General features: G+C 39.4%; 1 protein-coding gene across 5 annotated transcripts in view; it reads left to right on the top strand.

Moving 5' to 3' along the window:
• The window catches only part of tbc1d32 (TBC1 domain family, member 32), a 94,983-nt gene extending 92,712 nt beyond the window's left edge, over positions 1–2,271 (top strand). For 4 of the 5 annotated variants that reach the window (XM_088324761.1, XM_088324760.1, XM_088324758.1 and 1 more), the window contains one exon: positions 1,507–2,271. In XM_088324761.1, the coding sequence (XP_088180887.1) occupies positions 1,507–1,626 (120 nt within the window). In that variant the 3' untranslated portion in view covers positions 1,627–2,271. The remainder of the gene's footprint in view (positions 1–1,506) is intronic. The other variant, XR_015848244.1, reaches the window with a different exon arrangement.
• Positions 2,272–26,136: the final 23,865 nt, after the last annotated feature.

Raw genomic sequence — 26,136 nt, 5'->3', positions numbered from 1 at the left:
GGCGGATAGAGAAAAACTAAAAATAGTGGAAATTCCCCAAATCTTAGTTTCACACCAGTCCACTGTCCAGACTTAATCGCGCTATTGGTTTGATAAGACTTATGGCATCTCTTTCGACAGTAAATTAGAACACCTCTAAGAACAATATGAGACTGTTAAACTACGAGATGAGTAAGTATTGAAACTAGAAGTACAGTGCCGAGCAAGTCAGGAATTTTGGCATAAAGCCACATTTCAGGCCTCATTTTCAGAATCAACATGTGAGAAATACTTGTGAAGTGGAAACAAACAAATAAACATTGAAAAGTATTTGTTGAAAAAGATTGGCCTCCTGTTAACTCAGCTCCGCAAACTGACACCAGAAGTTTCCTGATGACTTAAATGCACCTGTACAGACAGCATTATGAAGATCAAAGAACATACCAGGCAGGTCCGGGATAAAGTTAAAGATTTTGAAATCTACAATACTCCGATTACTGTGCAAACAATAATATCAAAATCGAGACAGCATAAAACCACTGCAAACCTACCATGACTTGGCCATCCCTCTATACTTTCAGCCCAAATAAGGCGAAAACTAATCGGAGAAGCGACAAAGAGGTATATTAGCACATTGAATAACCTTCAGGCATACACAGCTCAGGTGGGGACAATCTGTGCATAGAAGACAACTATTAGTCATACTCTGCATAAATCTGCACTTTAATGATGAATGGCAAAAAGAAAGACCTTTCTGAAAGAACATCAGAAAAAAGCCCGTTGGGAGACGAATAGTTGAAATTGTTAAGTTACTTTCCTGTTCATGAATGAATTTTGTTAGTTTGAAGGGACAGTGTGTATTTAGCCCCTAGTGGTGAAAAAAAAAGATTACAGTGGGACCTCGCTACTTCGCGGTTCCACTTTCGCGGGTCTAAAAAAAAAAAATATATGTGTATATATATATATATATATATATATATATTTTTTTTTTTTTTTTTTAAGCATTTTTGCTACATTGCTACTTCCACATTCGCGGGTTCAGAGCTTCGCAGGTCTAAAAAATAATAGTAAAATAAAATAATTAAAAAGAAAAAGGGGCGTCGCTACTTAGCGGAATTTCACTTTCTGCGGGTGGTTTTGGTCCCCATTAACCACGAGATTACTGTAATTCAATTGATTTGAATAATAAGCAAATCTACATATAAACATGCATGTTTTTAAATTTTCGTTGTTCGGAAAATTGTTCTTCACTTAGCTTAAGATGAGAGAGATGTTTTTTCGCACAGGGTACCCCAAAGACCCCAAAATCTTATGCTTGTGTGCTGAGCAGTTGGAGAAAGTTGAGCATTGTAAAATTGTGCAGTTTGGCCCCATGTCGCTGTGGTTTTTCCTTTGTGCTTTTTCAGCACTCGTTTTTGGAAGCACTACAAAATACACCTCCATCTAGTGGTCAAATATTTCCTATTAAAGTATTTGTATGACATTTGTCATGTTGTTTTGTCCGACTAAGTTGCGTTTACTTCGTAGGAGGAACCCATCCACGGTTTCCGCTTCCGTGACTACCTAGACTTCATGGAGCTCCTGGAAAGACGATATCGGACCCTCGTGCTCGGCGACATGAAAAGCATCCGCAACCCGGAACACTAAACGCACGGATGCTTTGCTAAAAGAACTAGCATTTAGCATTAGGTTGGCTGACAGAGCCAGACCAAATCATGTAAAATTCATCAGTCCGTGTATAATTTCCTGGTCCGTAAAGCGTTGTTCAACCTTGGAAAGGAATCAAACGCATGACTAGCAAGGACCCAACAGGTAGATAGACCGCCGTACACTTTGAATAGCGCTTTTGCTCTTGTGTGGCATTAATGCCGTCCCACGTCAGACTCGGCAGCCGCCGGCCATGAAAAATGCATGAGGACGCTTGCAACACGCCAGTGAAGCCTCATCAGTAACCAAGCCGCCCCGCTCAGACTGATGATGTCTCACATGCCCTCCACAACCGGGCGGGAATCCCAAATGAGCTGGCCCCAGTCACATCGCTCCTTCATCTTTGTTTTGACGTACTATTGAGGGATGGCTGGAAAATGCCATCGTGTTTGCCGATATATGCCTATTTTGACATTTAGTACAATGACTTTACATGTAGTGAATATGCTTGGAGTAGGATCAGTATATGAAATGTAACATGTATCTGAAAGATATCCTTTGAATACCTAGTAGAGGCAAGATCTTAGGCCTAATCTAGACCCAAAATATCATTCACTTGTAATGTTAAAAAGTGTACCGTATTTTCCGCACTATATGGCACACCCCCAAAAAAAATAGTTTTTGGTCCTATATTTTCCATACATAAGGCGCTACAATCGACAAAACAGTCAGATAGTTCAGTCAATCTTATTACCCCCTTAATATTCCCAAAGCTTGCAAAGAAGCGGATGCGGTGTCCGTACGATGTCACCAAACAAACATTTTAGTTTCCATTTTATTTTTTTGCTGTCAACTGCGTGGACAGCAAAGTAAGAATTTTATTGTGCAGGTGTCCGGGGTTCTTTACTGTGCATATGACAAACACTTTGAATTGAATTGAGTTTAAAAATAGACTCATCACAGAAACATCAAGATCGTTCTAAAACAAGATACCGGGAAAATATAAATCCGCATAGCTCACCTAAGTTCTCTTGCAGCCATCACGTAACCATGGTCTTCTTAATACCGTGAGTGTAGTAAATTCAGGAGAGTAAATTATTTACAAATACAGAATAGTAAAACATGTTTTCTCTATGCCGTAGTGCAACCCAACTTGTGATTCACATTCATCTTTTTCGGCCAATTGCAGGCTTTGTTTCGCCCCTTTAGCCAATGCGAGCCTGTAAATGATAAAAAGGATCCGCCCCCTTCACTTCCGAATAACTTTAGCCAATAGTGACTGATTCAAATGATGATTGACACATTGGCTAGGAAATGAAACGCCGGTATATAAATCCCAGCATACACCGCGGACAACTTCGCCTTCGGGGGAAAATCGAGTCGGCGGCTGCTTGCCTTAGTTGCAAGGCTTTGCGACTTAATATTGATCCATATATAAGGCGCACTGTATTATACGGCGCATGGTCAGATTTTGAAAAAAATAAAGGCTTTTAGATGCGCCTTATAGTGCGGAAAATACGGTAATAATATTTTAAATACCAACACCCCTTGCTGCTTTGAACAGGAGTCATTGCTGGTTTACTGCCGATGGTAAATTGAATTACATTGTCTTTATTGTCATTGATAAACAAATCATGCATTGTGTTCTGAGCAGACAGCAAATGCAATCACAGGGGAAGGTTAGCAAAGGTTGTGTGTGTGTGTGTGATGGTGCCCGGAGGACAACCCACAAGTGAATGTCTCAAACCAAAACAAAATGTATAACACAGAGACTGCTAGCTTTTGGTGGCTTGTTAAGTTAAAAAGAAATTCATCAATGAATCAGGGTCTGAGGAAATTCATAATAGCGCAAAGAAATGGTGCGGGAAGCGACTTGGGCAGTGTCAAGAGAGAAACCAAGAGCAAAACTGCAAGTCCAGCCAACTGCACCGAGGCTACATTACTTTTTTAAGCTACCCCTGCTGAGCTTGTATCTCACCAACGCCAGTCCCATTACCAATGAAACGGATGACCTGGAGCTACAACCTCCGGGGACCCGCTAAATTCTTGACAATTTTATTTTAATCATCGCGGAAACATGGCTCAATTCGAGGTTACCCGATTATAGTGTGCAGCTAGCCAGACACTCTCTAAATTGCTTTCTTGTACTGATAGTAGAAGCCCACCAATTCAGTTGTACTTCTGTATAATGACAATAAAGGACATATATTCAACTTCAATGCTGTGTTTTTATTTCTAGATCTATAGTATTTTCGCAGAGTTTTCACTTTTCTCAGGGGTTCTGGTCCTCATTAACAGCGAAGGATTACTGTATAAATACATACAAAGTTGTTCCATATAATTAGTTTTTATATAAATGATCGCAAACGGCATGGTGTGTTTTTGTGCTACATACCTCTGTCACTCAAATGGAATCTGTGTAAGGCAGTTCCTCCTCCTGACAGCTGAGTAAACGGGGACATTGACAACCGTTGCGTTTTCCCCAAGTTGAGCATTTTTCAACTCTCGGTAACTAGAAAAAGAAAAACAGCTGATCATTCCGTGCAGGAAACTTGCCCGGTGCCTTTATTGTACCCTCCATACCACAAAACATGTTATTGCGTAGCGAATTGTGCATCAAATTTGTTATTCATCCACAGGGTTACTTTAACTTGATTACTTTCGATTACTTTTAAATTACTCCAATAACAAATATGCTAATAAAAGACAAAAGAAACGAAATATGAATAAAATGATGACTCACAACACGTGGTAAGCTTTCTCTCCTGGCTTTGATCTCTTTGATCTCCGGCAAAACTAACATAAAATGCGACAGAAACAAAATGAAAATAAATCCAAACAGCTTGCCAACATCATTTTTGCCGTTCCATGTATTCCGTTACTCCCCAAGCCTGCACAAAATGTAGTCATTTTATTCATATTTGGTTTCGTTTGTCTTTTATTAGCATATTTGGTATTGGAGTAATCCAAAAGTAATTGAAAGTAATCAAGTTAAAGTAACCCCACCCAACCCTGTTCATCTATTATCTGCACTGCTTTTCCTCAGTAGGGTTGCGGGGGTGCTAGAGCCCATCCCATTCATCTTCGGGCAGGGCACACAGAGACAACTCGCTTATTTATAACCAGGGACAATTTAGACAATTCTCTTGTTTTTGGAATGTAAGAGGAAACCCACGCAAGCACAGGGAGAACATGCAAACTCTGCGCAGGAAGGCTGCGGTAGCAGGACTTGAGCCCTGAACCGTGGGGCTGCACTCTAACCACCCAACCGCCATGCTGCTCTCAATTTTCCATTTTTTGGTTTCTTTTGTTTTTTTTGGATTGGCTGATTGTCAGTCAGATCAAAATGTAACCAGTTCGCTCATTATTCACCGCCGGGAGACAAAAACCTGCGAAAGCGCAAAAAGGAAGTCAGATTGGAAATGTCAAAGAAATAAACAATAATTTTGCAGAGACGTCAGAGTGACTATAAGGTGACTGCTAATGGCACGACAGGCAGAGAAAAACATTAAAACGCAATTTTCATTCGCGTTTTTATGTGAATAAAATGTGCTTCATATTAATAATGTATGCAAGCTGGGAGACTCCAAGTAAAACTGTTTTCTTTGTGGAGATGTCAAAAGCTACCACCATTGACAAAAAATGCATGCAAGAAGTCAAGACAATTCAATTTCAGGAGTAAAAAATCATCACTCATCACTTAAATAAGCTCTTTTTATCATTGTTATTCCTGACTGTATACAAAATAACACTAATCAAAAATGAAACAAATAATCATACCACAATAAAAGTCAAGTCGGGTGATCTTTATTTATTTATTAGTATAGCCCTTAATCACAAGGAGCCTCAAAGAGCTGCACAGACCACAGACGATTGCAAACTACAGACTATTATGACACCATCCCCTGATCTAAAACCTACATGAGGGCAAGGAAAGACTCAAAAACCTCAGTCAAGTTTATTTGTAAAGCCCTTAATCACAAGTCGTCTCAAAGGGCTGCACAGACCACAGACGATTGCAAAATACAGACGATTACGACAACATCCCCTGATCTAAAACCTACATAAGGGCAAGGAAAAACTCAAAAACCTCAGTCAAGTCATGTTTATCTGTGACGCCCTTAATCACAAGGTGTCTCAAAAGGCTGCACAGACCACATACCTTTGGAAACCACAGACTTATGACACCATCCTCTGATCTAAGACCTACATGAGGGTAAGGAGAAACTCAAAATCCTGAAGTCATTAAATTGTTTGGAAACAAAGACAAAGTGTAATGATTGTGTGAGAATTAAGCAAATAGAATGAAACCAGTTTCCCTTGGCTTTGACTTTGTTCTTGTTAATCGTTCTATTCATTATGAAAGTCTATTGATCAAGTTGTGAAATTCCTTTCCTGGTTGTGACTACAGTAATCTCTCGTAGTCCACTGGGTCAGGGGGTGAGCAGACTTTTATAGTTACCACATTTTCCGCACTGTAAGGCACAACCACCCAAAAATAGTTTGTGATATGTTTTTCACATATCAAGGCGCAACAGACAACACGACTCATGGATTTAAAACTACAGTAAGCACCAAAAAACAAAAAAAAAATTGTTCATTAATCAATCAGTATGTGAGACTCATGTAATGATTGCATGAGGTGAATGTAGGGATGCTTGAAAGAGGGAACACCCCCAGGCATGTAACTAAATTATTCATTTAATATGTTATTTCTGGATTTTTCTTTTTAGTTTATCTCACAGTGGAAAGCCCCCTCCATGATTTCTAAGTGGGAAAAATAACAAAATAGCAGGGTGTTCAAATACTTATTTTCTTCACTGTATATGTTCAAATTTCTTTGTTGCACTTTAATAATTCAGCACTTTTCTTTTCAATTTGGCAAAGTTTTTGGATATTTAGTCATGTTTTTATGATCAGGCGCCAGGGGCAACTGTGGGGTCCTGAAAGTAAGCACGTCAGGCTGTGTGAGTTGTAGATTGAGAGAACAAGCAAAGACGAATGTAACGAAAGCTGACGCAAACGAAGATGATTAAAGCCAACTACAAGCGCCGCACACCCGACTCACCATTGTCCCCCTGAAGCATGCAACAGGAATATATTGCTGATCGCAATCACGTATCAGATACTAACCACTAGAGCTCTAGGGATACAGATGACACATGAAAAGGCTCTAGCTTTAGCACACTATTTGTCACAGTACCACATTGTTGGCGAGGCCACGAGACTTGTCAGACTGTAACCTGTATATTTTTGACCCGGCAGATTTGATGACTTTTTCTGTTAACCCATAATAAAGTCATCAAAGAACAAAACCTCATGGATGTTTTTGTGACAAAAAACTATTTGTTCCAATCAGTCTATCAGGGAAAATAAGAAATAACTGGAAACTCAAAAGAGCCATAATATTATGTAAACGTTTAACCACAACTGTATACTTGAACTGAATAAAGACAAAGGGATCGTGGGAAGTAATTTGGCAGTTTGGAACTGTATTTAATGTGCTCCTTGGTTGGAGTCCCTTGAATCCCCCCAAGTATTTTGGATGAGTGGCTCATGAACCGTGAACCGAGGTGTGCGTTGATGACTCAAGCGGTGACATTTTCAAAACCTGCGAAGTGGGTGTACCACGTGACAGATGAAGAAAATGATCCCTAGGTTTGAGTCCAAAAACCTTCGAAAAAACAACTGACATCGATGGTTAAAAAAAAAACGAATAAGGACTTAATTTTACCTCCTTATTTCACATTTTCACTTGTTACATGAGCACAAACATAGTAACACAGAACAATTCATGTTAAAATACTCTTCTAAATACATTTTTTTTTCTATTCAGAGAATGATTTGCACCCTATTTTATTGCATGCACCTAGCATGTTATACATGATTCTGATCACATGATGGCATAATCGAGTAAATGATTAATCTTGAAGCCCATCACGTGTGTGACGCATTTCCCTTCAGAGCTAAACTGTTTGACTATTTTGTTAACTGAATGAAGATAAAGGCATTGTGGGAAGTAATTTGGTCACCCTGAAAGAAAAACGCATGGCCACACATATTCAAGTGCTTTTCACTAACAATGCTTAGTTCGAGCCGAGAAAAAGTAAAATAACATTAAGTACAGATTTTTTTAATCATTTTGTTTTCTCATTTCTCTGACATATCTGGTACTGTGACTAAAGATTTTGTGATAATAACGCTTCTTCATATGTTGTCTGTATCCCTGGTGGCTCAATGGATTGGTACTGGTCTCCCTGCCACAATCGGTATTCAATTCCTGTTGTATCCAATGTTTAGTGTATAACCATCCAAATCTCTAGAGGCCAGGTGATTAGTATTCTGTGCTCTTACCATTGCTTTCCAGTTAAATAACCATTTTGCCCACAGCGCTATGGAATATAAGGCGCAGGTTCAAATTTCTGGCCAATTTTCTAATTTTGGGTGCGGCTTATAGTCCAGAAAGTAGTTTTTTGTTCCTCATTGAATTGGCTTCTTTTTCATAAAGGAGTACTGTATTACTTACCTATTTGTTGATGCTTTTAGTCAAGTGGTGTGTTGTGCCAAGATTGTATTTATTAAACAAAATGTTTTTTTGTCGATGCTACTCTTTAGATACAATGGCTTGCGAAACTATTTGGCCCCCTTGAACTTTGTGCCCTTTAGCCACATTTCAGACTTCAAACAAAGATAAAACGAATTAAACTGATTAGAACAGATACTACAGAGTCTTGATTACACACAGGTGGATTCCATTTAGCATCGTTAGTCATTTAGATCAACATTGAATCATTCAAAGATCCTCACTGAACTTCTGGACAGAGTTTGCTGCACTGAAAGTAAAGGGGCGGAATCATTTTGCATACCTACTTTTTCGTTTTTTATTTTTATTAAAAAAGTTTAAAATATCCAATAAAGTGTGTTCCACTTCATGATTGAAATAAATTACAGTTTTAGATCTTGATGTTTGAAGTCTGAAATGTGGCAAATGGTCACAAAGTTCAAGGGGGCCAAATAGTTTTGCAAGCCACTGTATTTCTTGCTCTTTCAATTAAAAGAATGAGGATGATAGAGATGTGGCTGTACCTCACGACAAGTCACTGTCAACAATGGTAGGTGATTATATTATATTATCAGGGTTGAGTAGGGTTACTTAAACTGGATTACTTTCAATTACTTTTGGATTACTCCAATACCAAATATGCTAATAAAAGACAAAAGAAACTAAATATGAATAAAATGACTACATTTTGTGCAGGCTTGGAGTAACGTAATACATGGAACAGCAAAAATGATGTTGGCAAGCTGTTTGGATTTATTTTCATTTTGTTTGTCGCATTTTATGTTAGTTTTGCCGGAGATCCAAGAGATCAAAGCCAGGAGAGAAAGCTTACCACGTGTTGTGAGTCATCATTTTATTTCCATTTCAATTTCCAAAGTAGACGCACAATGAACACAAGAAAAATGGATAAGTGGTTAGGAATCAAGCCAAACCTCAGCCCCAGAAGAAGTATTCAAAAGAAGCTAACAAAATGTATGACGCTACAAAACGTAAACGTACATTAAAAGCATCTTGGAAAGAGGAGTTCACGTGGCTTTTAGCAGACGACGCAAGGCAAACATTGCATGACTGAAGATGAGTAAATACAGGTACATACTGATGGCAGATGGAAAGCAGCTATGTCATATACATGCAATGATTGTTATAAGTAGATTTATAATAAACTTAATTTTAAAGTGTTGTTCTGTTATATATTCTGATAATCAACCCTTAATACTTTGCAACAGTGTTTTTTTTTGTGCTTAGTCGTCTTATTGCGTTTCAAGTTGTGAAAAATGGGGCAGGGAACTTTTTAGGGTTGTCTGCCCTGGTGTCCGCTAATTTTGTGTCATGAGTTTGTGACACCCATTATTTGGAGGTCAGTTCAGCCCTTTAAGACTTCATGTGATATACAAATTAACATAGCTTGACTTTAAATACGTCACTCATGCTAATGTTACAAAAACAACTTTGTATCCCATATTTGGGAACATTAAAACAAATCATTTGCACCTTGTATGGAAATGACTTTTGACTTACTTAAAATGTTTAGCTATTGAGAGTTTGATTGTTCATTTTAGACTCATACACTTTATAATAGAGCACATTAATTTAATACATATTCAGAAGAGTATTGTTTTGAATTGCACGATACACGATACAAGTAAATTATCTATTGATTGGTAGGTTAAGGTGTAGTCATTACGGCGAATTTTCTTCAACTTGCTTAAAAGGGATTTCAATACAAGGTGCAAATGCTTTATGGTTTGTAGTTCTAGTACATTTCCCCAAAATATGAGATACTAAGTCATTTTATTGACGTTTGCGTGAATGAGGTATGCTAAGGGGGGGCATTTACACAGGAGGGGGGGGGGTTTCAGCAGAAATGTTGAAATTAGAATTAAAATAGCATGTGAAATGATAAACCCGGAAATAATGTGTAAATAATTTCACATATAAATCACACCAGAGTATAAGCCGCACCCCTTGCAAACAAAAAAAAACCTGCGACTTGAAATCCGGAAATTATGCTACCCACATTTAAGCAGAATTTCCAACTATAAAATAAAATACTGAAATCAAGGTCAGTTTATATGCGCATATTTGGTTGTGTGTCACTGATGAATGGTAAGCAGTGCGTAGGGAGGGGGTGTGGCCTATACGAAAATGACGACGTCAATGGAGCAATGAATATACGGTAAAAGTGTGATGAATTTCGTTTAGTTATTTGTAAAATTATTTCTGCAACACACCATGCCTGGAAGGGCGAAAAAAGGAAATGTCTTTGATGGTACCCATAAATGGTAAAATTTGAGTGGTTTGAAGCCCAAACACAAAATGGATATGGAGTGTTTCTGCTAAGTTTTTTGTTCGCACAAGCCAGTAAATAAAGGGTTTCAAGGCAACAGGTTGGTGTACACGTTTCCTTCTATTTATTTTATTATGTGACTTTTAAAACGGTGTTAGCTTCCATGCAATTGATCTATAGCTTTTAAATGAAGTAACGATCCATCGTCCACATGAGTGAATTTGAGCTGCGGATCGCCACCAACAGCTTCGTCCGAAATTTGAGTATTTTTGCCATTACCGGAGTCTTGGCTTCCCCGACGCCGCAGTCCAACTAGCAGGACGCACTTTTCACCGGCACGAACGAGACGGAGACTCAGGTAAAAACAGGGGTGGGGAACTATGCGCTGCAATAACAGCCGAATCATTGACACACACTGCTCACTCGATATAGAGTTTCTAGCAGTATCGTGTAGACCCTTCTATCTACCAAGAGAGCTAACTAAGGTCATTGTGCTTGCGGTCTACGTTCCACCGGATGCTAACGTTCCACCGGATACTAACGTTAACATAGCGCTAAATCTCCTGCCCGCTGCTATCAATAAACAGCAGCTTGCACACCCCGACGGAGCTTTAATCGTCGCCGGCGACTTTAATCGGGCATGTTTAAGGACTGTACTTCCCAAATCCATTCAATACGTGGACTGAGCAATTAGGGAAAAAAACACTGGAACGTGTGTACAGTAAGATCGAACATCTAATTGGATCCGCCCATCTCTGTCTGTCCCTCACCCCCTCAAACAAAGCCTGTACAACAATGACAGTATAAACATCTTCTTTGTTTTCCTTATCCTCACTGTAAAATGTGGAACTGGAGTGCCACGTCCAATTTTGTTGTCACAATATATCCCATGTTGTACCAATGACAATAAAGCTATATTCTATTCTAACTAGTACAATGTCTGTAACGTTTATCAACACTGCTGGTTAGCCATTAAATGCTATGTTGAAAAACGGCAGTCAACAAACCACGGAGGCGTCGCGGCAAGCGTCACCGTTCAAATCTAGGCTGTGTTCGGCAATCGAGTTGATCTGGACCCAATCTCCCCACTTCTTGATGACGAGCCTCACGGCGCACACACCAGTTGATACGTTCCGAAGGGGACGGATAACCTTTGCGAGATGAGGCGCTCTTTTATGAGGGGAGACATTTCTGTGTGTCACTGACTCGGATGACGAAGTGGCTGGGTGCACTTTTAACTGAGTCCCAAGATAAGACTGTTGGGGAGATTTTTATATTGGGCTATGGAAATACATTTGAACATTTGTCCCTCAGCCTTCCACACAATTCAGCGCAGTAGCAGGCAGGGTTGGGTAGGGTTACTTTAACTGGATTACTTTCAGTTACTTTTGGATTACTCCAATACGAAATATGCTCATAAAAGACAAAAGAAACTAAATATGAATAAAATGATGACTCACAACACGTGGTAAGCTTTCTCTCCTGGCTTTGATCTCTGGCAAAACTAACATAAAATGCGACAGAAACAAAATGAAAATAAATCCAAACAGCTTGCCAACGTCATTTTTGCCGTTCCATGTACTCCGTTACTCCCCAAGCATGCACAAAATTTAGTCATTTTATTCATATTTAGTTTCTTTTGTCTGTTATTAGCATTGGAGTAATCCAAAAGTAATTGAAAGTAATCAAGTTAAAGTAACCCTACCCAACCCTGGTAGAAGGGGTAGCATTTGTCATATTGATGAAATTGAATTTACTCTGAAGCTAGCAGCACTGATTTCCACTGCAGGTTTATTTGATTGCTTTATTGAGTATGTCGAACTTGTATATTAATATATTCGTCGGCCATGTCGAAAGAACGAATATGGTCGCTGTCATGTGAATACAACTAACCTCTGAAATTAGTTTTTGTTTATTATTTAGCTTTGCGATACACTATTGATGCACCTGAAGACACTATAAGATACTTTATTCATCCCCGCAGGGAAATTCACACTTCCAGCAGTATCATTTTGTTGTTTATTAACAGATTAACAGGATGGCCTCGGGGTGCTGTGTTGTCGTTAGCAACAGCGGAGTGGATGACATAACACGCTAGTCCAAAAGTTCGACGTCCCTGCAGCAGATGGAACTCTTTGTGCCCAGGGTTACACCACCTCGTGTTCACGTAGATAGCGAGTCCACCTCCTTTCTGCTTCCCGCAGGCTTTTGTGTTTCTGTCCTTAACAGCGCTGAAGCAGGTAGCTCCGAGTAGCTCCACGTTAGCGTCCGGGATGCTAGACGTGAGCCACGTTTCCGTAAAACACAGCAAACTGCACTCCCTGTACGCTTCGATGTTTTTCACCAGCACAGCCAGTTCGTTAGCTCCGGCTCTGCATCCACGATAGGCCCCCCTCATTACCTCGGCATGAGAATTCTTTAAGGCAAGGAGTTGATTCCTCGAATAAACGCATGTTTGTGCGTTAAAACCCATAACGATAGTATAGAAAGTATTCCAAAGTGTAGTTTTCAAACGGGACGAAAAACACAGAAGATAGAAGCAGACACTTAAAACAATAAATCACAAAAAGAGCGAAATAACTATGATCAAAGTTATGTTTCTTGGGTTCACAGTGTTTGGGGTCTCACAATATAAACCCTCGCCCGGGTGACCCAGCTGTGAGTGATCAACCCCGCAACTTGTCTTCAGGTGGCATGGGTCTGTCACCATCGATCTCCTCTGGATCCAGAGCCATCAACATTTTTTTCAGCTTGTTTGGTGTTATTCTTGAGTACTGGTACTTGCTGTTCCTGTAATGCCTAGGGCACTAGGAGAGAGTGCCCCACAAATACTCTGCTGCAGTCAATGAACAGTGGTTCATACTTGGTCATCTTCCTTTCATTGGTTTTCCCCAAGCAGTCCTCCCATAGCATCATCATCAGCACAAAATTTTCTGCTCTCTGAGAACAGTAGGATGTACGGCCTTAGGGTGGTTCTGACAATGTATTGGGGAAATTGCAGCTGCTTCTCCAGGTCTACAGAGAGCTGCTAGTTCTGGACAAATACCAAGATCCCTACTGGTCCCTTCTTGCACATTGACAAAAGCAGTTACAAAGTTGGCATTTCATGCTCTGCTGTAACTGCAAATGCTTTCAGCACCTGGTTGTCTCACCAGGTGCATCTCCCCTGGCCGAGAGCTTTTGGACGGGAGTTCAGAACGTGTTCCAGAGTTCCTTTTCCCAGACAGTTTGCAATTTGGGGTGTCGGCTTACCCCCAGGCAGTGTTCCCTCTAGGCTGCGCGCGTGCGCAATTGCGCACTGCTCGCACATTCTCAGCGCACAAGAAAATCTAGCCATACAGTTCATTAAGTGAGAATTGAAAGCGATAAACAGAATTTAGCTGTTTGAACGCTGGTTAACAATTCAAGTTACCACAAAAAATCTCCAGGAATTTCCAACTTATCTAAAATAAAATACAAATACTAGAGGTATCACACAACTAAAGTTACATCGGTTTTAAAAATAAACAAAAACACCAGAAAAGTGAGAAGAACCCAACTTTTTGGATCGTACTCCAGGAGAAAAACATGGTTTGCAAATGAAGTGACTTTTTACATGATTAAATGCAACTTTTCGACCTAGCATCTAATTTCCAGAATTTGCATTCGAAAAATTAGCAATGTGAATTGCACAAGCGGCGTTTTTAGCATTGGCGTTTTAAGTGTAGAACCGTCACTCTTTTGAAGCATTCCAAAACCACCGCAGTATTTTAGAATTAGCATCTCGAGTCTACAGTCACTCGTCCCCCTAGCATTAACATTCGGAAATCCAGACTTTTTTCCTATTAGCATTCCAACAGCTCAAACAGTATTTTTAAACATTAGCATTCCAAATACACAGATACTTTCTTTTCCCTGCAGAATTAGCATTCTGAGGCAAATATGCAAGTACATTTACATAGTTGCTAGATGTATGTTTAGTAGGGGGATGGGCGATACTGGGAATTTTGGTATACGATCCGATAAGTACCGGGTAGTATCGATCGATACCGATCCGATTGTCAAGACGAGGAACCTTAAGGGGGCACCACATTGTGATTACCGTAAATTCCGGACTATAAGCCGCTACTTTTTTCCCCAAATGTTCAGCCCTGCCGCTTATTCAGTGAAGCGGCCAATTTATGTAGTTTTTCTAACGGCCACCAGCAGCGCTGGAGTATGAAAGGTAAGATTAAGACCAGTAGAATATGTGCGCCAAGAAAGACTGCAACTTCTAAGTTTATGCATACATTGTCTGTTAAGTAAAATGTACGTTCCGATAATGAGGAAGACGCCCTTGATGGCAATAGTTATGAGGAGGAAGTTGAGGACGATCTACCGTGAATTTCACAATTACTGGATACCTTTTTTTTTTTGTCAGGCACGTTTGTTGCATTGCGAGCGTGATCCTACTAGCGTGTACCTTTCAAAGGCACGGTTTGGGATGAAAGTTATATTATTATTATTAAAGCTTTGAAAACTCTCTCGGTGTACCGTCTTTCTTCGTAAATATGTGTAACCATGTATAATATGTATTTGCAACTGTATATTTTTGTAATGTACTTATTTTAGAGATTTATTCTGTTATGTGTTCTACGGGCGAATCAAAAAGAAGGGGCGGAGCAAACGCGGGCTAATGGGAAGTGGGGTAAAGCTGAGTTACCGGTAGATCTGTCTGTTGTCGCAGCAGACAATAGTGGATATATTTTTTTCCCACCCTTAACTTTGGAAATATACATTTTGTTTCCTTGGATTACTTTCAACGGGACCCGGACTTTACAAGTCTGCATCATACCGTTAATTACAGGTATCATTTTCCATTCATGATGCCGATTGTGTACTATTGACTTTTGGAGGAGGCTAGGACCTTGACTCAGCCTCTTGGCTGGGAGCAAGTGTCTCGGCTTTGTAGTGTATTATGATTTAACGGATAATGGATAATTGATAAAGAATATAGAACAATAAATCTCTACAAAATCATAATTGTGGAACACAGCCTGGTCTGGATTAAACTTGTGATTGTGTCACAAGTTTTAATGCGGGTGCATGCGGCTTATACACAGGTGCGGCTTGTGTAAGTACAAAAGTGGAAGATCACTTAAAAAGTGGTGGGTGCGGCTTATAATCAGGTGCGCTCTATAGTCCGGATTTTACTGTAGATTTCTGTGAGAATTATATACTTTTGGTATAAAATAAGATTTATTTTTTATTGGTAATATCACCCCTACTTTTAATTTTGTTTTGCTCGGAAATGTTATGATCATTGAATAATTGAGTTAGGATATAATTTCGATAAACACAGAACTAAAAATTTTGGCACGAATATTTAATACTAAAAAGAAAACAAGTTATAAATTTTAATCAAAAGTATGAAAAAAATATTCTTATTACAACAGTTTCAGAACGAAAGCCAATAGAGTCAAACCAAAATAAAAAAATGTAAAAAAACATTCAAATACTGTAAAACAATGTCAATGAGATGACTAAAATACCTCATAAATTTGGTAATTCAAATTAGGAGTCAACAGTCTCTCATTGCCTCTACTCCAATTACAATCTGATTACAGGTTTTTGTTAAGGAACAGAAACATGTGTACAATTGGTTTCATGTTTTTATGTACATTTGAGGTGTTGCCACAGTAGCAGACCACATTACCACACCAATGACACCTCACTTTGTGTATTTTAGGTAGGTTGCAGCAACAGACCAGGTAGGGAGAGGTGCTAAAAGTGTGCCTGTCAGTCACAACTCATTCATATAATTAAGACTGTCAGAGGGCACTGGGTTAGAATGAGAAGGGCTGTGATATTTACATAGAGAGGGGTACTTTGAGAAAATCAGTGAAGGAGCCAAGTATTGATCCCACGACAATAGTATCGATCTGATCCAAAAACTTGGTATTAATATTGATATTTGGATCGACCCCTAATGTTAACGTTCAACAATAAATTGACCTACGAGTCATAGTTGGTACGTAGTTTGTAATAAACACAGAATTTCGTTATTAACAAGTACAGAGTAACCACAATTCCTAATATGAAGGCATTATTATTGATCATGAACATTTCATAGCTAACGACAATTTTTGACCTAAATCTACAGTTGTTAGCGTAGAAAATATAGAAATGTTATCTAATTGTTGATGGTAAACGAGTATACAGTAATCCCTCTGTTAATGGGGGGGGGGAGCCCCCACGAAACGTAAATATCCGACATAGAAAACTTTATTAAATTAAATGATCTGCATTTATATAGCGCTTTTCAAGTCAAGACTTCCCAAAGCGCTTTACAGTGTGCTTCACATTTCCCAATAGCGGCCGTGCAGCTATGTATGGCGCTAACCTGTTTATTGGGGGTATTAGGGGTTCAGTGTCTTACCCAAGGACACTTCGACGTGTAACACGGACGAGCCGGGATTCGAACTGGGATCCCTTGATCCCAAGACGAGCGCTCTACCTTCATAAACCTTACGCTTTAGCTGTTTTATTGCAAAATTTCATGCCCCCAATAAGCAAGTTGGCTGCATGGCCGCTATTGGTGTGTGAGTGTGTGTGTGTGTGAATGGGTAAGTGTGAAGCACATTGTAAAGTGCTTTGGGAGGTCTTCATTGACTTGAAAAGCGCTATATAAATGCAGACCATTTACCATTTATGGAATAAGGACCCAATCCACTTTACATAATACTTTGTCGCCATCGAGTGGCTGATACGGAAAACTGCATGTACGTTTCAGTTTAGTCTTAAAAAACAAACATTTTTGAAAAAGCACCAGGGAGCGACAAGGACCCACTGAGCAGTTTGAGCAGGTGGAGCGGTCCATTTTGTTGGCTATAGAAAGCACCTCCCTCTGTTTAGCCACTCAGACTGGAGAACACATTGCACAAGGGAACTCCACAAAGCAGTGAACCGGCAAAAACCGAAGCGTTAATTGTCTCTGTATTGTAATAGCCGACCGTTCTTTATTTATGGCCGACAAACGTACAATGGTGATCAACGATGGAGCGTCTGTGATCTTGTAATGTTCGTTCATGTTCATTAGTTGTATGTTAATGACCGCTAAACACAAATGTGATTATTTTCACGTCGGCTGATAATGTTTATCTTTTTATATCAAGACGCAACAACTCATTTTGACGCCAGGGCATAGTGTAACTTGCTAATCCTGAAGTAATATGCTTTTATTTCAATTACTGTCCAAAAGCTCGTTAACAGTGACGAGCGGGATGGCTCGACCTTCATAAACCTTACGCTTTGGCGTTGATGACACGTAATTGCTAGCTGTTTTTCTTCTTTTTTTGTGTTTTTTAACCGCTGTTCTGTTGCCAGTGTTGACGCTTTCAAGGAAACAGTCGGGTAATTGTTATTAATTAGCGTGACGAGGCGGCCATGAGGTGTCTGTGTGACGCGCATCCCTTTAAGGCTTTTTCAAATCATGCACAGAATTTTCCAAAACGAGAGACTGCTTGCAGTTGCAGAGGGTGGAGACGAGAGACACTTAACACACAAAGATACTTTTAGAAATTCAAAAAATGACAGTTTGCCGACTTCCTCCTCCGTGGTAAAAAGTGTCCAAAAAAAAGCAATCCAACCATTTTCTCAACCTTATTAATCTTTCTTATTCCACTTTTGTTTCATATGAAACAGCTCGCCTCTTCTTCACACTTTAAACCAACCATTTTGAATGGATGCACGAGATATTAAACAATCAAAATGTCAACATTCTTAGCGCTGGAGATACAGTATAGAATGTTTACACAAGAACTAGGAAGAGGAAGCGGATTTTTCTTCTTCTGGGTGGATGCTGGGTGAGCTCTCACAGTGCCACCACACGCCAGTAGTGGCGGAAAAAAGCACTATGGCAGGGGTGACAAACAGGCGGCCCGCAGGGCGGATCAGGCCCGCTAAGGGATTGAATCCGGCCGGCAAGACAACGCTGAGGGAAGCGCAAGAGAAAAACAATCTGCAGGTTGAAATATGTCCACTTGATGCTGCCAAAGCCAGGTGCCTGTCACAAAGACGCTGTAGTTGCATGTCTTTCTCTTACTCATTTTTTTCTCTTACTGTCTCCCTCTTTCACTCTCCCTTTTTCTCTTTGTCTCCTTCTCTACCTTTTGCACTCTTCCTTTTTTCCTTTTCTATTTCCCACTCTCTTGCTTTCCCCTTCTTGCTTTCTACCCTTCTCTCTGAGTCTTCTTTTCTTTCTCTCTTTGGATTTCTCTTTCCCTCCTCTGACTATTTCTCTTATCTCTTGCTTCTCACGTTCTCTCTCTCTTTCTTTCCCTCTCTCTCTCTTATTTCTTTCTCTCTTTTTTTCTTTATCCTCAATCGACTAGTCCAACCCCCAAGAGAATGTTTGTTCTATCTGGATATTTTTCGACATCCCGAAAAAAATGTTCGTATATACCGTTTTTCGTAAGTGGAATGGGCCTAAGTAGGGGAGCATCTGTACAACCACAAAATATTGGAATTTATGTAGTTTAGATAGATTTAGATGTTGATGGGTTAAAGACATCTATTTCTACGTATGGCAGGATCGGTCCTCGGTGATATTTCTGGCCACCATTTTTGGCTAGTGTTAACATTTAAATGTTAATATGAACCAGTGTATTCTAGGTCAATTGTGGAATTCTTATCTTAACAACGGACAGCCATTGTATCCCAGAATCCTATATGTACAGCTCTGCCAGGTCCTCTCAAGAAACAATTGTCAATGTTCCCTGTTTATCTTCTTTTCTTTATTTAGGTTTTTCTCCACTTATCTATTTTGGAAAATCTCATGTCCTTGATTCTCCCACTTTAGCTCCCCTCTCCTCATCTCCATCCGCATGCAGGCGGAACACTCGTGGGCTTCGGGGACTCCTCCATTAGCATTTCCATTTGCCACAGTCAATATTTCCCAGCGTGGAGCTTATTGTTCTGTTGGGCGCGCAAACGGGATGACGTCCGTGTTCGGTGATGAAAACCGTGCAGGAAAAGGTCGGCGCGTCATTAATAAAGATGCCGGTAAATTTGCGCCGACGCTTGAATGGGATTCATTTACGACGGCAGAAGTTACACACCTGCTCCTGTGATACATTGCAGGGGAGGGCAGACTTATTTAGTTACAGTTAAAATTCTTCGCCGAGGAACCAGTCCTAGAGACCAATCCCATTTGTCTCATTTATGAATGAATAAACATAGAAACGTCTACATTTTACTTCTTTTCAATGAGATTAGTCTCATCAAATTGGTTTTGAAACGCTCGCAATTCAAGGCAATAGTACATTAGGTCCCAGTTTTCAGCACTTAATATGATATTTAGTAATATTAGAGAAGAGGTCAGGAACCTATGGCTTGCGAGCCACATGTGGTTCTATTTATGAGTACATATAGCTCAAAGATAAAATGCGACTCATGCTATTTTTTTCTGTAGTATCCCAATTCTGATAAATTCAGAGGTAAGTTTGGCGTGTGCATAGCCAAACCAACGCTGAAAGTAAAAGCCGTACTGTTTAGTATTGAGGCAGCACTGCGGCGCGGTGGTTAGCGCGTGTGCGGCACAGTTCTTAGGTCATGGGTTCAAATCCAGCTCCCAACCTTCCTGTGCAGTTTGCATGTTCTCCCCGTGCTTGCGTGGGTTTCCTCCGGGCACTCTGGTTTCCTCCCACATTCCAAAAACATGCATGTCAAGTTAATTGGCCGGTCAAAATTGTCCCTAGGTGTGAATGAGCAAGCGAATTGTCTGTCCCTGTGTGCCCTGCGACTGGCTGGCAACCAGTTCAGGGTGTCCCCTACCCACTGCCCGGAGACGGCTGGGATGGGCTCCAGTACCCCCGCTACCCTACTGAGGATAAGCGGTGAAGATAATTGATGGATGGATGTTTAGTATTGAAAGGGCACAGTCTTGACTAGAGCTTACAGTCCCGGTTCACAACAACATACGACTTTGACTGTACATTGCTGAGGAATCCTTCATATGAAATCTCATTAAATAATGCATGAACCCTGTTGAGACTTTGATAAAAACCTAAAGAACAAACTGTAAACACCTAAAAACGCCACCCAAGCACACAGAGCAATTTGATTGGGTAAGCGGATCTCTGTACACATTGGACACTTCCCTCTCAGACACTCGTCGACTGCACTGAGGGTGAAATGCATCCATTAACTTTTGTTTACAGTTTTTTGTGACATTTGATGAAAGAACTTTGCACCTTGTTTTGAAACCAAAAAAGGTCAAAATGAGCCTCAATGATCTGGAATAACCGTGGGAGGAAGACATATTTTAAGTATCATATTTATTGATATGGGACACACTCTGGCATTATTATCATTGTTTGATACTTTTTTATCAAATCATCTAACTTCACCCAGTGAAATAAGATGCGCTAAAAAAATTTATTTTTCTGGAAACCGGGTTTGCCGCTTAGGTTGAATTCTGTCTTAAAATATATGGTATGGCCCTATCTAAAAATAAATTTAACAAAGTTGCTGATATGGCTCATTGGGTCAAAAAAAGATTTGCACCCTTTGTATTTTTGCCAGGCTGTAATTGCCCAAAACACACCACAGGAAGTGGTACCCAGACAACCCTGACAGTTAAGGGATCCGTGAACCATTTTTGTTGTAGGATTTCTGTAGCATTTGTTTTTTTTGCTCTCTCCCCACCAAAAGGGGCACCAAGGCACTAACTCTTGCTCCAGTTTGAAATGATCCACCTACCAGGGCTAGATTTATGGCCTAATCGGGAATATCTATTGTAGCGTGGCACTGGATACATAAAACAGATGATGAAGAGTTAGTCTTACTTACTTTTTAAATTGCAGGATTAACGATTACAGTCGGACGCAACCTTACCAAACGAGGAATTAGGCAGTGTTTACAACTTCTCGCTCCTCCACACACATACCCATGCTTGCCCCACCTCCTACTCATCCAACCTCATGCACCCGTTTGTACCAAAAACATTCAGTAGGATTGGAATTACATAAAACACCAAAAACATTGTGGGGTCATCACAGTAAATACTCCAATTACCACAATATCTGTACCATTAGCATGTGACCGGGTGGGCAGCCTTTTACCACCTAAAGCAGGGGTCAGGAACCTTTTTGACCCAAAGAGCCATAAAAGCAAAAAATGTTTTCAAAAGAAATTGAGAGAGCCACATCATATATTTTCAGACAAAATTAAAAAACTGCCAAACACGCTCTCTAGACAAAAAGCTAATTCTTCAGCACATTTTATTTCACTGTGTGTCATTTGATGATTTAATCAAATGTATGAAATGATAATAATGCCAAATCCTGTGTCCCAAATCAATGTAAATCTGCCATTTATAATTTGTCTTCCACCTTCAGTTAAGAGTGTTTTTTTTCCATGAAATTTGTCCTTAACGCTTTCAAAACAATGTGCATGCAAAGTTCTTTAGTAAAAATGTCACAAATTACTGCTAACAATAAGCATATCGTCATATTCACTTTCGGTGTAGACTGCACTGAGCGAGACTTTGATCAGAATCAAAGTCGCTTGCCAGCATTTTTATTCATCAGTTTAAATGGTTTCTTATCGAACTTCTGCATTAAGTTGCTTCGGCTTTATATGGACCAAAATCGGGATGAAATCACTTGACTTTGGAACGCCACAGAGAGATGTGCAATAGTCATATTTTATTTCGGAGCCATACGTACTCATGAAAAAAGCCATATATGGTTCCCGAGCCATAGGTACCCTACCCCTGACCTAAAGAAACGTAAAACAGTCTCCAGGTTGTGAGTAGCACAGACAGACATCAACATAAGTTATATACACAGTGGAACCTCGGTTTTCGAACGCCTCTCAGTTCGAACAAATCGGAGTCCGACCAAAAATTGAGAAATTCTTGCTTCAAAGTTGGGTCAAAAAAATTGGAGTTCGAACGCCGGTAATGCGTGAGTGCGTACGCTAGGGTGCGATTCTGAGCGGCGTACGGGTGTAGATCGTTCTTTTCGTGACCAACTGTTATCGCGGACGTGCTTCGTTTTGCTTTTGCTTTTAATATAGGTGTACCAAGTGTTTCAGCCCCTAATTATGCCTCAGAAGAAAGTCAGTACAAGCAGCAAAGTTGCTACAGGTGAAAAAAGAAAAGTAGTGCGTACAACTATTGCATTTAAGAAAGAAATGATAGCAAAATATGAAGGAGGTGTGTGAGTGTCTGAACTTGCTAGGGAATACCCCAATGTCCACCTGCACCTTCTGCTGACCACCACAAAGGTAAGAAATCCTATTCATAATTCTTTTATTTATCCTTTTTTTTACATTTTTACACGTTCATGTTAATCTTTCGTACGGAAGATTACGATAACGCGAACGTACGATTAGCCTGGGTCAGCAATATGTTTACGTTGAACATTCAAGGTAAACATTCAGGGTGTTGGAACGGAGCCCAACTTTCAGGGTGTTGGAACGGAGCCCCCTTTCCAATCAACCGCTCACCACTTGTTGTGGAGACCCGGGTGCTAAATGACCTGATTTTTTTTTATTTTTACACGTTCATTTTAGCGTAATCTTTCGAACGGAAGATTACGATAACGCGGACGTACGATTAGCCTGGGTTAGCTTTATGTTCACGTTGAACATTCAAGGTAAACATTCAGGGTGTTGGAACGGATTAAAACGATTTACATTTGTTTAGTGGGAAAAGTTTCTGTGATTGAACAATTCAGTTTTCGAACAGGGTTCTGGAACGGATTATGGTCGTGAACCGAGGTTCCACTGTAGTTATAGGTAGCTAGATAAAACAAATAATAAGACAGCCTCAACTGGACACAAACCAGTGTCCTACTTGCGGCAGTCCCAAGCCCAGAGAAATGCAGAGCGTAGAAAGAGCCAACATTGGTGGTGCCCCCCTCAAGATTTCTTAGTGCTCACCCTGGTGGGTGAACCTAGATCCAGGCCTGCCCGCCAACAGCATTTAGTCCAAAAGACAGGTTATAATAAACACAATTTTTTGCGACCATAAGGCACACTTGTAAGTCTCAGTTTTTCTTTAAATTGTGCGGCGCGCCCTATTGGGCCGTGCGCCGCGTGTACAGCCAGCCCAAGGCATAAGCGAGCCAAGCGGTTGGCTTAGCGCCCCGCAACCACTAGGGGGCCTCCAAGAGCGGTTAACTTTTTTTTGGTGCTAACTTTGTCCCCATTGTCACCGTGTTTCCAAAATATTACAGAACTAAATATCAAATACAGTGCTTAAAAACCGTGAACTCATATATTTTTTGCTTTCATTCTGAAAATAAAAAAGTACTACTACAGTAATGCTGTAATCAGAATACTACTACTGAAATATTACCCCAAAAATACAACGCCAGGAGTATAAAAAAAATTGCTTTGGAAATACATGAAACATACTTCTACAGAAATACTACAAAAATACCACCACATAATAGAAAACACTACTAGAGAAAAATTACTATAGAAATGATACAACAGAAATACTGAAAACATACAACGACAGCAATACAAAATTTTTACTATGGAAATACAACCAAAATACAACAAAAATAAAACTACATTATTACTGTACTACAAAATACTACAGATATACAACAGAAATTCTAGAATGGAAATACAACAGAAATAGTACAAAAATACAAAAAATATATAATACTACAGTAGTACTACACAAATACTAAAATCATAACAGTATTGTAATGCTACAAAAATACTACAGATATAAAACAAAAATTATACTATAGAAATACAACAAAAATACAAAAAAATAAAGTAATACAGGCATAAAACAAAAACGATGCTGTCGAAATACAACAAAAATGCTTCACAAATACTAAGAAATCACTACTATGGAAATATTACAAAAAAATACTGCAGGAAAAACTCCAAAAATACAATAAAACTAAAACAATAACAGTAATACTACAAAAATACTCTAAAAGAATAATAACAGCAATAATAATAAAAAAAACTACAGAACTTCAACAAAAATCCAACTCCAAAAATAATAAAAAATATACAACTACACTAATTCTTCAAAACCTAATATCACATAAAGCGTTTAAAACAGTGACCTAATAAAATATTGTTTAAATTGTGATCATTTTATATTTTGAACATCATTTACCACAAAAATTGACATGAAAGTTTCAACTTTTTAGCGTTTGACTGTTTTATCATGAAACAACGTTGAACAATCAGAAAATATGTATAAAATAAAGTAAAAATAAAAATAACAACAATAACATGTTTAACTCTACCCAAAGAGCAAATTCTTGAGCATATATATTTTTCATATTAGCAATGTTTATCATTCCACAATCTAACTCACAAGAACAAATTTGTTGACATTTTGAAAAAAAAAAGGTTTGATTACACTGGATTTTGTTTTTGTGGATAAAAAAAAAAATCTACACAATTCAGAATGTAATGCTTTTTTTGTTTTGTAAGATAAATCCAAATTGAATATTATCTGTGGATAAGGTAAGAGCAACTTACATATTCGAAGGTGTATATCATACATTTTATTTTTAATCATGATGTTAATTGACAAACACTTGGAATTTTTATCATCGTTTTATATCATAGAATATTGTATTTGTGCAATATTGTCTCTGTCCAAATTGTCAATATTTTTATAGGGGGGAAATTATAAATCCGATTCATCGACCGATTCACCAAATATAAAATCGATCGTTAGTTGCAGCCCTAAACGCTAGCATGTCGTGCTAGCACAACAGAAAGTCACGTGACTAAACAACGATTATGATCAAATACGCTTTCACATGTGGTAACAACAAACATTAAATGTATCATTTCCAACCTAAACAAGATTGTTACCGTCATACTCTCGCTTCCACTCACTACTTTCTTAAAGGGCCGGCGCACAACTTAAACTGAAGCAGAGGGCTCCCACGCACTATCGTGGGGTGTGTCATGTGTTAATTACATAAATAGAACAAGCTAGAGACTGCCTCCAATGGTCGTGAAAATACACCTGTCAACCTCTTTGTTTTTGCCGTATAAAGTACATTTATAATGCATTTTAAGACGTGTACGACGTACAAGAGAATCTGTAAGGAAAAACGCACATTTGTCAATTATGGGTACCATCCGGTATTCACGGACTATCTCGAAACGGCAAATCAATCAAGTCAAACGAGTTCGCCGCGGTAGCCTCTATCTCGGTATCATTTTTTTCCTTGCAAACGAAGCGAGCGGTTTGATGCTACTGTGCGCATGCGTCTGCCGCCTGGGGATTTCCCATCATGCATCATTCCGATCACACGTGAACGAAGAGCAGTAGGCCTACATTACAACATAGTTTTGAATTTTCTTTGGATACAATCATGAAGTCGCAATGGCCGAACCTGAATTCAAACGCCGTAAGTCATTCTGATCTGAAAACAACAGTTGATTGAGTAAATTTGAAATACATGTGGTCTTAAAAACATCGGATTTCATGTGGTAGTTGTGTAGTGAAAGGAAGTCCGTCTCTTAAGAGAACCGGCTTTTTCGGCTCAACTCATTAAAGAGAGCCGTCTCTCAAACGGCTCACTTGCTTTGATGCATTATACTACGAATTATTATGTTGTATAAAAAAGTTAAGAAAATAGGAAGTATAAAAGGAGAAAATGGAAAAAAAGACAGGTTTGTGGTTAGCCCTTTAATCAGT

Source organism: Urocampus carinirostris, chromosome 20 (assembly GCF_059441175.1).
Source record: "Urocampus carinirostris isolate Australia breed hairy pipefish chromosome 20, RoL_Ucar_1.0, whole genome shotgun sequence".
Taxonomy (NCBI): domain Eukaryota; kingdom Metazoa; phylum Chordata; class Actinopteri; order Syngnathiformes; family Syngnathidae; genus Urocampus; species Urocampus carinirostris.
Note: the sequence above shows the minus strand (reverse complement) of the source record. Positions and strands in the feature narration are given on the sequence as shown.